Consider the following 13,761-nt stretch of genomic DNA (forward strand, 5'->3'; position numbering starts at 1 on the left):
ATAAAATTTAGAACTTTTTTTTTTAAAAATTGAAAAAAAAACCTCGGAAATTTTTTTACTGAGTTTACGGACGAACAATGACAGTCTTAAAACAAGTTAGGACGGGACTGTCTTCGGCTGTGCCGAAGACTTCATACCTTTCATGAATGGGGCTGAACAATAATCTTATCCCGTTCGTAATCTCCAAATAATCGGATGTATAAGATAGGAAATATATAGATGTACATAAGATAAATATAAAATAAAAAATGGCAAAAAACCCCCTTATCTGAAGGATCGGTTGTATGGGATATATATTATATATAGCTCCGATCAAAGTGATTTTTTCAGGATATCTTCTACGATATATTAGAATATATATCACCGAGTTTCACGTTTATACTTTTTAAATTGCGGCAGGAATGACCAAAATCGTCTTATCTGAATGATCGGTTGTATGGGAGATATATGTTATAGTGATCCGATCCTACCGGATCCGACAAATGACTAATATAATACAAAAATACATCCTTGTGCCAAATTCCATTGAGATATCTCTAAATTTGAGGGACTAGTTTGCGTTCATACAGACAGACGGACAGACTTAATGGTGAGTCTATCTTCTGTATTTCTCAACGTTACAAACATCGGACCAAAGTTAATATACCATTTCATGTTCATGAAAGGTATACAAAGTTGTATCGCAACTGAAAGTCGTAAAATCCTCCAATTTTATTTGATTATTTTATATTAATTTTCAATTTATTCCGAAAATTTAGCAATTTTATTAAGTTCAAATTTTAAAAAAAGTCGAAATTCAAAACTGAAGGTTGCAAAATTCTTAAATTTTATTTGACTATTATTATTATTAGTTATTAATTTAAAATTTTTGCTGAAGCTTATACATTTTTTTTTAAGTAAAAAAACAAAAAAAAATCGGAATAATAATTTTTATTCCATTAATTATATATTTAGTGTCGAATTTTTTGCTCAAAGCTAAAATTTGCTTAAGCTAAAATTGAAAAACAGCTAAGCAAATTTTAAGATTTTAAATCGTCCGCAAATTTTTGTAATGAAATTTCGAGATTTGTTGAAAAGACAGCTATACTAAAATTTAATAATGAAAATAAAGTTTGAAATATTTTTTTTTAACTTTTTAAATTTCAAAAAATTTCCGGAAATGTTCAACAAAAACTTGATATTGATTAGAAAAAGTTTTAGGAAGCTCAAACTTTTCAAGTTCGAAAAACAACACACATTTTACTCCAAAAATTCGGAAAGTCGGATGTCTTTTTTTAAACAACTTTTCAATTCACGGAATCTTGGAAAATAATACATACAACTACGAAACCTTTAAACATAAAGTAAAAAAATATTTGAAATGTTTATTTTAAGCTTTTCAAATTTCAAGAAACGTTCCAAATTGTTTAATACGCCCTTGAGATTTCTTAAAAAAAATGTATGAAGCTATAACCTTGTTGTTCAAAAAAACACTATTATATCCAAAAAATTAGTAAAATCGATTTTTTTTAATATAGGAGCGCAATTTTTCAATACATGCAATTTTGTTACAGAGTAAACAAATAAGAATCCATCAAAAATAACACAAATTTGAAATTTAAAATTAAATTGAAACATTTTTATTTAGAAATTTGAAATATCTTTCAAAAAAAATGTTTATATAATTTGTTTTTTTTTTTTCATATTCTTCAGAGCGCAATTTTATAGTTCATGTATGTAATTGGGGTACAGATTAAAAAAAAAATTCAAAACACATTAAAAACAAAAGTTTGAAACAAATTAAAAAATATTTTAAATGTTTATTTTTAACTTAACAAAAAATAAAAAAAAAAACTTGTCAAACGTCTTATTTTAAGTGTGGTTAACTTCTACAGCATAACTTGACAAAATGCGAAAAGAAAAAACAATTTCTAAAAATAAAGCAATTATATTTTTATAGATTTTTATGCACATTAAAAAAATTGATTTATTTTAGTTTTAAAATTTCATAAAAAAAATTTTAAGTTAAAATTAAAAAAAATCCAAAATTTAAATTTTGTGTTTGTATTTAAATAATCAACATTTTCTATTAAAATTTATAATTATTTTAAAATCTGCCTTTATTTGAAAAAATTTTTAAAATTATTTTATGATGAATAAACAAAGTTTGACTCAAATTTTAATATGGAGTTCATGACGCAATAACAGCAGACAGGTGAAGTCAGTAGTACAACAACAAAAACTTGACGCCCCTATAATGCGGTCGTGAATTTCAAATTAGTAGGGAGGGACAATTTTCGGTACAGGAACATTACAGTACTAGAAACAGGGACATTAAAGAAAAGCAAATAGAAAACATAGAATATGGGAGGAAAGATTAGAGGAAGTTTAAGGGAAGTCGGAAAAGTAAAGAAAACAAGAGGAAGACGTAGAGTGAGAGTAAAAGTAAGAATAATGGAAACGGGGTGATACAAAGTAGTTACAAAAGGCTAATAGGAAGATTAATAATAACGATAAGATAAAGAAAAATAAAGAAGTTAGACGTGGATAAGAGCAAGATCGGGAAAAGTAAGAGAAAAGGCGGGAAGATTTACGGAAGCATGAATGAGCCGATGAGGGAAAACTAGAAAATGCTGAGGGGAGAGGAAATAGGAGAGGAAGAGGGATAGACAGAGAAGAGAGAGATGGATAGACAGAGAAAGTCAGAACAATGTCTGTCTGGTTTGAACATACGACTGAGAGTTGCAGTTACCTCTTTCTGCTCAATGAGTCTACCTCAATGCTTGGTTTACATAGATAAATGTTAGATTTTGGAACCGTATATAATCAATCCCAACTTTTCGTATTACAAGCTTCGCAGATACTCATCCGAAACTTCATGATATTTTTTTCCGATTTTCAATCGTCTCTTTAACGTCAACAGTATGTTTCGTTTTTGTTTTATAGCTTTTAATTCATATAATTTGAAACTATTGTTTCTAAAAAAAAGTTTAAACTAAAATTTGACTTTTTTTTACTATTAACCGAAATCGCAAAATTATATTTAAAAATTTTGAATTTTTACAAAATTTTGTTGAATTAGAAAAATTTACATACAAAAATGTTAAAAAAAACTTATATATAGAAATTTTAAATTTTAATTTTTTTTTTCAAACTTTGTTAAATTGATACTGCAATAATTTTTAAGCAGAAAAATTAAGGAGCTTTTGTTTAAAAATTTTAATTTTAAATATTTATACGATTCATTAAAATAAAATACAATAATTTAAGAAAACAACAATTTTAAATTTAAATTTTTCATAAAATTTTAGTAAACTAAAATACAAAAATTAAAATTTTATTTAAAAAACATTATTAAATAAATTATAAAAATCATAAACTTCTAAAACTATTTGTCTATGAAGATTGAAGTACTATATTAATGCTTGAAATTTCAATTCGAGAAATAATTGTTAATATTGTAAAAAAAATTCACCAACAACGTATTTCTGGCACATTTATGTATGAATGTGTGCAGTAGTGAATATCAATAAGTTTATTTGCAATTTAATTACCTATTTAGCATACAACATAAAATTAATATAAACTGGCAATTTTTTTTTGCAGAATTTTTTTCTTCTCAATTTAAAAGTTTTTTTTTCGTCCGACTTTTGCGCGTCAATTATTTTGCATCGCTGCTTGCAATGTTTTTGTTTTGTCTTGCAATTTTTCCATAATATTTTCACGCCTACAGCGTATTTTACTTTTATTTGAGCCAATTATTTTGCAACACACACATATACATACAGACACATACACACGCACACACAACGCCATTTTGCTACGCATTGCATTTGTGTATTTTACAGTTTATGGATTGGTTTTTGAGCGTATGTGTGTGTGTGTGTTTAGGTGTATGTGTGTATATTGTAGAGAGTGTGTCTGTGTGATGTGTGTATTTGAGCTTCAGAGCTTTATTTATAAATAAATTTTGAATTAAATTTCATAAAACTTTCATGTTCATGTTGCAATTGCAAATTTTTCTTTAATAAACATTTTTTTTTACTTAAAATATTTCTCTGCACTTGAAAAATTTTTATGTATGTACGTATTTTATATTTATATGTTTGGATTATTTTACTTACAAAATGGTGGCGAATGTGACCAAAGTCCTGTCTCGGTGCAAATGATGCTCGGCTCACCGACCAATGTATGCCCCTCATTGCAACTGAATGTGACCAAAGCGCCAACGGTGAGACGACGCTGATTTAAATTGGTACCGCCGATACGTCCATTTAATGGCGCCACCGGCGTCGAACATTGGATGGCTGTGTTTTTTTTTTTAATTTTTTCATGCGCGTGATTTAAAATTTTTATGGATAGATGATGGGGGATTGACGTACAAGTGGATGTGTGTGTGTGTGTATGTTGTGCAAGAAAGAGCAAAAGTGAGAAATAGATGAAAATATGAGCAGATGGCGTTGATGCAGTGAAATGTGTTGCAATTCGAAAGATAAAATAAAATAAGAAAGTCATAAAAGAACAACTAAAAATCGAGGCAGTGAAAAGGAAGAGAAACACATAAAAAAATATTCCTTGCAAAAGACCTAACACAAAAACAGAGTATGATTCTGTACATACAAGGAAGAGCTATTAAATAAGCACACTCGCGAGCAAGTTCTACTATGTGATTCAGTGGCTTCTACGCTCAGAATCTCGGAGAATTATGAGGTGTTCATTGTGGACGTAACTCTTATGGGAAACAGGAAATCCATATATTGACCCTAAACAAGAGGTCTGGTTTACGGAGCGATCAAAATTTGATGATGGAGAAACGGCAGCTGGCATCTACGGGGTGAACATAAAGAAATCGGATGTTTCCCTCCTATTTTTCAGGCAGAAATCCATGTAATAGAAGTTTGCGGTAGAGAAAGTCTACGAAATGGCTTGTCCTCGAAAAGTATCCTCATTTTGTCAGTATTGTAGTCTTTCAAATACCATTGAAGCTAGTGAATTAATGCATTGGAGTTCCAAATGATCTGGGAGCCACAAAAGAGGTTTTGTTGGGATGAGTTCCCGGAAATGAAGGTAATGTACGGGCAGACCTCCAAGTCAAGCAGGGTACTTAAGCAGTATTCTATTGTTCAGAACCTATCTGTGGACACACAAAGGCACACACTTGTGAAGCCATAAGTAATTGGGAAACAAAGCAGTTCAAGCGACACAGGATTGTACGCTCAGGGTAAAGACAGGCCAAAATGTTTATACTTTTTTATTTACTTACTTGTAAAGTGTCGAAGATTATGTGTAGGTCTTACAATCTTAGACTAACAAAGTTGCTTCTATCATTAAAAGGAGAGGACTGTAGACTCATGACGGGTATTCTGACTGGACACTGCCTTATGGCGTCACATACCTTTAAATTAGACTTGGTCAGTGATAGCAGAAGTAGGAAGTGCGGGCTGGAGGAGGAAACGATTGAGCACGTTCTGAGTTCGTGCCCTGCGCTTGTGAGGCTAAGATTCCAGCTATTAGGAGATACAGCTGTCAGATCTAGAAGCAGCAAGTGGCTTAAGTCCTAGGAGGCTTCTAGTATTTGTCAAGAGGACGGAGTTATTTTATAACATAGGTCCTGGTTTTTGATAGGGGTTTTCCGTTTGGTCGTTAAAACAAACTTCTGGTAACACTACGGAATTATTCGGTGTATGTGAGGTCCTCATGGACCGTCCAGTTCAATCTAACCTAACCTAGTTCATTTAGTGAGTCATTATTACAAGGACTCTTTCCTGACAATTTGTTACAATCAAGTCCTCAATACATAATCCTTCCAAAGACTTTACTCGACTCTGCGCCACGTATGCTTGTCCCCCTCGAACTCCAAAATATTTTGATGTCACTTCTACCGGACTGTATGTAATTTTGTTCCAAATATGGACCAAATCGGACCACAAATAGGATTTTTTTGAATATCTCGATCCTTGCGCCACTTAGCGGCAATTTTTTCATAGGTCGCTTTCTATTCATGTGTGTATTATGTGTTCCAAATATGAGTCACATCGGACAACGAATACGATTTTTTGAAATATTTCGATCCATGCGCCACCTATCGGAGTTTTTTTTTTCACAGGCCGCTTTCTATTCCTTTATGTATTATGTGTTCCAAATATGAGCCAAATCAGACCACAAAAACGATTTTTTGAGTATCTCTTATTGCGCCACCTAGCGGTGATTTTTTTCATAGGTCGCTTTCTATTCCTATATATATTATGTGTTCCAAATATGAGCCAAATAGGACCACAAATACGATTTTTTTAATATCTCGATCCATGCGCCACCCAGCGTCGATTTTTTCATAGGTGCTTTCTATTCATGTGTGTATTATGTGTTCCAAATATGAGTCAATTCGGACCACGAATATGATTTTTTGAAATATTTCGATCCATGCGCCACCTATCGGAGTTTTTTCTTATTATTGCATTGTCATCGGGTTCTGAACTATATTCCAAGTTGCAAACTTGTAGCTTATCGGGAAGTTACTTAAATTTCAATTACAAAATTCGTGCCGGCCAACCAGCCAGCCAGCCAGCCTGTCAAGACAAGCTAAATAAAACCGTTCAAAAACAAAAAAATAATATTAAAAACATGAAAAACATTCAACTACTGGAATGCAGTGGTACGAGTTAAATGTAATTATTATTTTTTTATGCTTTTCTTGCTTCTTGACGTCTTCCTACTACCAACACTGCTTTGGCTGTAGACACTTCTTGTCGCTTAACATTGGTTGCGTTGCCTGTTGGAGTTGTCAATAAAGAATTCAATTATACGCGCGTACTTGACGCGTTACTGACAACGTCAACGGCAGCTCAAGCAAGTCCCTGACGCCGTAGTGCGGTTTGTTTTTGGTTTTTAGTTGAGTCTCGAGTTGAGTTGATACATTTTGTACTTGCTTGTTGAATGCATTCACATTTAAAGCTGATTGTTGTCAATGACTTGCTATTTGATGTTAATACACTGACTACGTTCTGAACTTCCTACAACTCGAAATGATTGCGCTCTGACTCAAGTGCAAGATTTATACAAGGGGGTATGTGGGTTTACTTTGAATAATGACTAAATTAACTTTTACTGTCAAATATTTAAAAAAAATCATTTTGTTCAGCGGTGGTTATGAAGGAAATAATGAATTCGTGATAAATGTACAATTGCGGAAAAAATGATAAAACTTTGAATCTCAGAAGAGGACATAAAAAAGTGTTGTTTCCATTTAGGTGAGGATTAATGTTCCGACAGAGAGTGGTTTCGATTTAAATTTAAATACTTCACACTATAGAATGCATTTCTTACTACAGCTCGGTAGATCCAGGATTCTTTCAGAAATTTGTCTAAAAGGAGAGAGGTCAGTGGTAGCCATTTTTTTGCTTCAGGAACACCCTGGAAAGAACTGCGATAGGCAGAAACATATTTTTACTTATACTGCGTCCCAGAGCATATGGGAATAGATGGGAAAAATGAAAAAGCGGATGAGCTACCTAAAAGGGGTGCATCCATCGAAGCTTCTACCGTAGAAGTCCAAATCAGATTGGGCGAGGTTAAGAGAAGTGGCAAGCTGCTCATGAGTGACCAAACAGGAAAGGCGTGGACTCAAAAGCGGAACTGTAAAGTGTCATGTGCAAACATAGAGCCAGAGTTTTTTCAGTTTGGGCGTTAAACAAATTTCTGGTAACATTATGGATTTATTATATGTGAGGTTCTCATGGAATGGCCATTTCAATACATCCTTACATGCCGCTTAAAACAAAAAAATGTTTGACCAAATAAAAAAAACAATATAAAAATAAATAAAAAAGTGAAGATAAGCAAATTAAATTCAAAAATAGAAATAAATGAATACAGTTAAATGAAAAAAATAGTCATTAAAAATAGTAATAAATCAAGTTGTTAATTGCACACTCACGAAATTATAATAAAAAAACTTTTAGAATAAATAAAACAATAAAAAGAAAATATAAATTGAAAATTTGCTAGTAAAAATAAAAAAATAACAGTACAACGAAAAACAAATAAATGATTTTAAATTAAGGAATAAATGAATAAAAATAATTAACAACAAATAAAACTAAATAAATAAAAAAGCATTTCAAAATAAAACTTAACAAACGAAAAAAAATAATAATCGAATAAAACTATAAGTTAGAAAAAAAATGAAACAAATAAATAAAATTAAATACAAAATTAAGTAAAAATAAACAAATACAAAAAAATAAGAAAATACAAATGCAAACATATAAATAAAATTAAAATATCCAAATAAAAGTAAACAAACAAAAATTTATTTTTAAAAAAATTTGGCTTAAAATAATAAATAAAAAATTCATAGGAAAATAAAAAAATTAAAATAAATACAAATAAATAAAAACAAAGAAATAGGTAAAACTAAACAAATAAAAAAGTTAAAATAGACCGATCAAAGTAATAATAGTTTGCAAATGCAAATAAGTAAGAGAAATAAATGAGTAAAAGAAAATAAATAAAAAAAGCATAACTAAAAACAAATTCAATTAAATAAATGTTTTTTAATTAATAAAAATTATAAAAATTCCAAATAATTTTGAAAAATTTTGTATTGGTTCTCCTGCCCTCTTCTGGAGCTTTAAATACACTTCCCGTGAACGATTTAATATGAACCCACGTTCAAAAGTTTTTTAAAACTACTCGGCTTTCACTCCACGGTGGCACGAGCGCAGATACTGATATTATGGAAGCATTGATTGTTCTTGAGAATTTGCTCTCTGAGTATGGATTTGATTACCTTGCCAAATAAACTGTTTAATTCTTTCTCGCTCGCTGCGGTAATTTGTTTAGTGGCATTTAGAAAGGGGAAGTGCGAATGCAAACGCAAACAAGTAAATGTTTAGTGCTTGAAATACAAGCGAAAACTGATTCACTGGTTGCTCTGCTGATTAACAACAGTCGCTGCACTCACACGACATGTACATATGTGCATGCCGTTTAAATTAACGATGCACTACGAAGCTCTTGAGGGCATCTCTGGTTATTGAGTATGTGTTGGTGGTAATCAAGTAATCACGTTTTCATTTCAATCAGCATTGCAGCGTCAATTTATTGGATTTAATATCATATGAAAATAAATCAAATTTTCGCTCTTCTACTCTTGCCATTGACGATCGGTTTGCATACGTGTAAAAAAGTCGATTCTATAAGTGTGTTGGCTGAACTTAATGCGACTCCTGGCCAAACAAATTGCCACCTCTGTTGCAAATCTCACGGCCAGTCCGCTGTCAGCGCGATCAAAAGATGAAACTTTGAAAGCTGAACGGTGCCAACTATCTCGTAGAAATAATTGGGTCTCTAACTAAGACTTTAATGAATATCGTAAGTGAATGATTTGATATGTTTATGTGTCCATTTGTATGTCAGGAGATCGATGACCAAAAAGAGATGACAATTTTTTTTTTTGAGGGTTTTAAGTTATTGAAAATATGGACATATTTAGGCAGTGATATCTTTTGTGCAACTATTCGATAACTTTTTATAATCCCTAAAAAAATTATATTTTATGTAAAAGGAAGTATTTAGTATCTTATTCCTTGACATATTTTTAATTTGTCACATCTTCAATGAACAAATAATAACAAAAAAATAAACAACACAAAACAAATATGCAATAATTTAAAGAAAAAACTTCATCGTCACATACCTTCGCTGGGAACTCAAGTAGTTAGATAAATCAATAAAATTTTGATGCATCACAACAATATGATCCCAACAACAAATTACTCACCCTTACAACGTGGTACTGGGCCACTCCACACGCCCGTCGGCTCACAATCCAGTCTCGGCGGGCCGGTCAGCTTAAAACCCCACTGGCATTTGAACATCGCCCGCCCCCACGCCGACGTATTTAACTCGATCAAACTCAAATGTGGATCGTCCAAAGTCAAACGAGGACACTGCACAGCCTGACAAGTAGGCGGCGGCGATGACCAATTACCCGAGGCTAAGCATGTTGCATTCGCAATACCATCGATGCGATAACCTGGAGGGCAGTTATACACAGCACGTTGTCCGAGCTTATTACCCTCCAAGCGTAACGTGAGCGGCGACACCGGTTCTGGTAGCTGCGGACATGTCGATGTGGCCACAACAATTGCAATACTATTGGTTAAGCCGCGTGGTGAAGTGCACGTAAATGTGCCGGAATCTCCATTTTGTATGTCCTTAATTGTAAGACGATAGCGTAGATTTTTATCCTCATGTGACCAACCTGAAATAAAAAGGGAGAGAAGAGAAAATAGAAATCGTTAAATAACGAAGAGATCTTTGAGCGAAAAATAAAGTATCAAGGGTAGTGGGATAGAAAAGAACAGAAAGGGAAAGGAGTTTGCGGATTAATAGGAACGCATGAAGGTACAAAAAATAAACGAGAGAAAGGAGCAGCTCTATAGTTATATTGAAAAGTAGGAAGAAAAAATGAGCTTGGCATCTAACGGTACCTACCTGTTGCATACTGCTTATACCAACTAGTCCATGTCCACTCGGGTATGCCACGTACACGTGGATACATGCAGTCTAACAATATTGAGCTTTGTGGCAACACCGCTAGCACGCCGGATGGCTCAAACGCGCCAGATCCATTATATACTTTAATACGAATAGATGGTGCGCTATCATCGGAGAAGTTTGTAAGAAGCGTAGTGGGTACACATGAAGGCATACGTGGTGCCCATAAACCATTCGAGCATAGCACACGCGATTCGCCGAGTAACTTGTACATGCCTAGATCTTTGCAACGTGCCTGCAACGAGTGTCCATGGGGCAAATCCCAACCAACATTCTGTGTGTGACGAATAAATTCGATGTGGGCACAATTTTTTCATTAGTATTTTTGTTTTTTTTATTTACACACAGGGTGAGTCATAGGTTTGAAGAGGTGCGCAAAAGTGTTATTAACAAGCGCAAAAATACAGAGAGATATAGAGGGAGAGAGACAGACAAATGCATAGAAGAGACATAAGCACAATTATAAAATTACTAAGAGCAAGGGCATTAAACATTAAAAGTGTGTGCGGAGTAGTAAGTTAGTGAGTTGCTCGTGTTGAGTGTGACAGAAACCGAGTATGTGGTTATTGTGTATCGGTAATTTTTTGTACTAAAAGCTCTCTATGTTATGCTTTTCAAAATTGTATATGAAATAAACTGCTTTTACGAAAGCGCTTTGTGAGCTAATCCAGTTGTCTTCGACATTTGCAGCACTCAGAAACTTATCTACGTGAGAGTCGACGAACGCAGTGAGCACAATAGTATTTATAAACCAGTAGCTGTAAGTAAATTCATCGCAGCGGTTTGGTCATTGATTAACGAGAAACTAAGCAACACGTTTGCACGCATATTTGTCAGCACTCAAAAAATAATTAGTAGACAAGTTATAAAAATATTTTATTGCTTGAGCCTAAAAATTTAAATTAAACCAAAATATTTTGCTAACATTAAACACTTAAAACATTCTGCATATGAGTCGCTTTTGATGTTGCTCCTATTTTGGTTTAGAGACTACTAAGCGAAAAAGAATAATAATATGTGTGAAGTAAACGCGAATAATTATTTCATCAGCTGACAAGCTCTGTTATGAAACTTATAAAACAATTATGGCACTTGCTGCTCACGTTCATTGCGCTCTCCGCAGAGCTCTAGGTGGGCAACAAATGCGGCAATGGCGCCCAACACTGGGCTAAGCAAATCACGACAGAAATAATATGCTGCGAATAATCGTGTGAGTGTAGAAGCGTGTTATAGAAAATACTAAAGCTCTATTAGTAAACCTATTTAAACATACTCAAGTTTTGTTAAAGTCATACGAGAAAGTTAGATTTTATAGAACATGAGCTTAAATATGTGTTGTGAGAGAAAAGTGCACAGTGAGCGCCGTTAAGCGTGATACACGTCCAAATGCAAAAGCTAAAAAAAAATAATATTTTTTTCACTATCGAGCGCAAGCATCAGCTAATGTGAGCCCCACAAACTACGGGGATCTACAAAATTTTACATTCTCATTGCACTATTAAGTGCTTCTTCTTAGTTTTTCTCAGTATATTTTGTACTCAGAGCTTCTCGTACATATGACGTTCACTCAATAAGCGATATGACAACTGTGCAAGCGCTTTGAGTATAGAATAGTTCAACGATAGGATTCGAAAACCAAAAAAAAAAAAAAATATATGTATTTAAACTCACAATTTGTGTATTGGAAATAAAAGTCGATTTGGAAGTTCGATTGCGACGACCTCTTACGGACGGTATCGGGGTCTGTAAGAAAGAAAATGAAAGAATACGAAAAAGAAATTTTGGTTCGCGCTCAGTATACAAATGGTTGTATAAGAGAGATTGTTTTTGATGAAATAGAAAGAGTGCAAGAAATATAAGACATAGGAAAGAGTATATTGAAAGAACGAGACGCGAGCATAATGATAAAAAGAGACAGAGAGAGAGTGGCATAGGAGCAGAGATTGGACTGCGCATATAAAATAGAATCAGAAACGATATAATATAGAGACATTGCATAGACGAAAAATCGTGTGAGGCAAGCTTCACAAAATTCTAGTAGGTCACATTCACCACTTACCACAGCAGAATTTGTTAAACTACCACTGTCTGTATTTGTTATTTAATAATTATTTGTACACTTTTTATTCAGCTAATGTGTTCAGAATTTTAACTTTTACTCACTAAAACTCCAATCAGTGTATTTCTGTTCTTAAATTATGTTAAAAATTGTGTTAAAGTTTTTGGTGTGGTGGAAGTGACCTACTAGAATTTTTGTTACGCTCCGCTGCTTTCCACCGAAGTTCGCGCATGCAATATCTTTATATTCAAAAATTTTTGATAGAATAAACGAGCTAACGAGCGAGCGAAAAAAGTGGTGAGAGTGAGAAACGTATACAAAATAGTGCAATAATATACATAGATGGAGAGAAAGAGAGAGAGAAAGTACCAATTTTGATTTTTTTCATACATTGCAAAAGCATTCAAATAAACTGAATAAAAGTGTAAACGTAAATAAAAAAAGCTTTTAAGCCTGTCATTGTCAAGGAGTTAAGTTTTTGGCTCAAATTAGGGCAGCAATTGGTTGCAAGGAAGCCCTGTTACTTTTATTTTATATATGCTGGTATTTGTATGAGTGTGTGTGTGTTGCCCGACAGAGCAACCCCTGTTAACGAACACCTTTTGAATATCACGTGAAATATGATTGTGAGTGCGTAGAAATTTGTAAAAGTGCCCAAAAAGTTGTTTTGATTGATGCTGTTGCTGAGTTTAGCAGAAAAGTTTGAATTGTTTTATTTATATGTATGTGGTATATTTAACAAATTTTAAAATTCGAAAACATGATTGATGAATGTACCCAAAATGCAGTTGTTTTTATCATTTGTGTGGTGTAGGCATGTAAAAGTTTTTGAAAAATTGCTTTAAACTTACCACTGATATATTACGATAGCTCAACAGTAAATGCGGCGGAATTCGATTAACATGGCAACTCTTATATAAAGGTTGAAATTTCACATTGCCATTATCATCTAAAAATGTGTTTAGAGCACAAATATTGAAACGTAAATAAAGTGTAAAAATTTGTAATTTTTTTATGTACTTATATCGTATATTATTAAGGCTTGTTGGGGATATACGCAGTTTTATTCTCAAATATGGGTACCAAAAAATATATTTCAAATGATGTCAGTGTGAGAATGAGTTCAAATTTGAATATAAATACGATAACGGATGTAAATATGT

At 33.0% G+C, this 13,761-nt stretch overlaps 1 protein-coding gene across 11 annotated transcripts in view; it reads right to left on the reverse strand.

Annotated features, from left to right (window-relative positions):
* hig (hikaru genki) overlaps positions 1–13,761 on the reverse strand; it is a 121,102-nt gene that overhangs the window by 14,856 nt on the left and 92,485 nt on the right. For 9 of the 11 annotated variants that reach the window (XM_067775166.1, XM_067775158.1, XM_067775167.1 and 6 more), the window contains exons 5-9: positions 13,450–13,547; positions 12,211–12,282; positions 10,477–10,813; positions 9,761–10,243; positions 4,104–4,286 (exon numbers count right to left, since the gene is read on the reverse strand). In XM_067775166.1, coding sequence (XP_067631267.1) covers positions 4,104–4,286; positions 9,761–10,243; positions 10,477–10,813; positions 12,211–12,282; positions 13,450–13,547 — 1,173 coding nt within the window. Of the gene's footprint in view, positions 1–4,095; positions 4,287–9,760; positions 10,244–10,476; positions 10,814–12,210; positions 12,283–13,449; positions 13,548–13,761 lie in introns of those variants that run through there. The other 2 variants (XM_067775168.1, XM_067775169.1) reach the window with 2 other exon arrangements.

The sequence above is a fragment of the Eurosta solidaginis genome, chromosome 3 (assembly GCF_040869045.1).
Source record: "Eurosta solidaginis isolate ZX-2024a chromosome 3, ASM4086904v1, whole genome shotgun sequence".
NCBI classification, from domain to species: domain Eukaryota; kingdom Metazoa; phylum Arthropoda; class Insecta; order Diptera; family Tephritidae; genus Eurosta; species Eurosta solidaginis.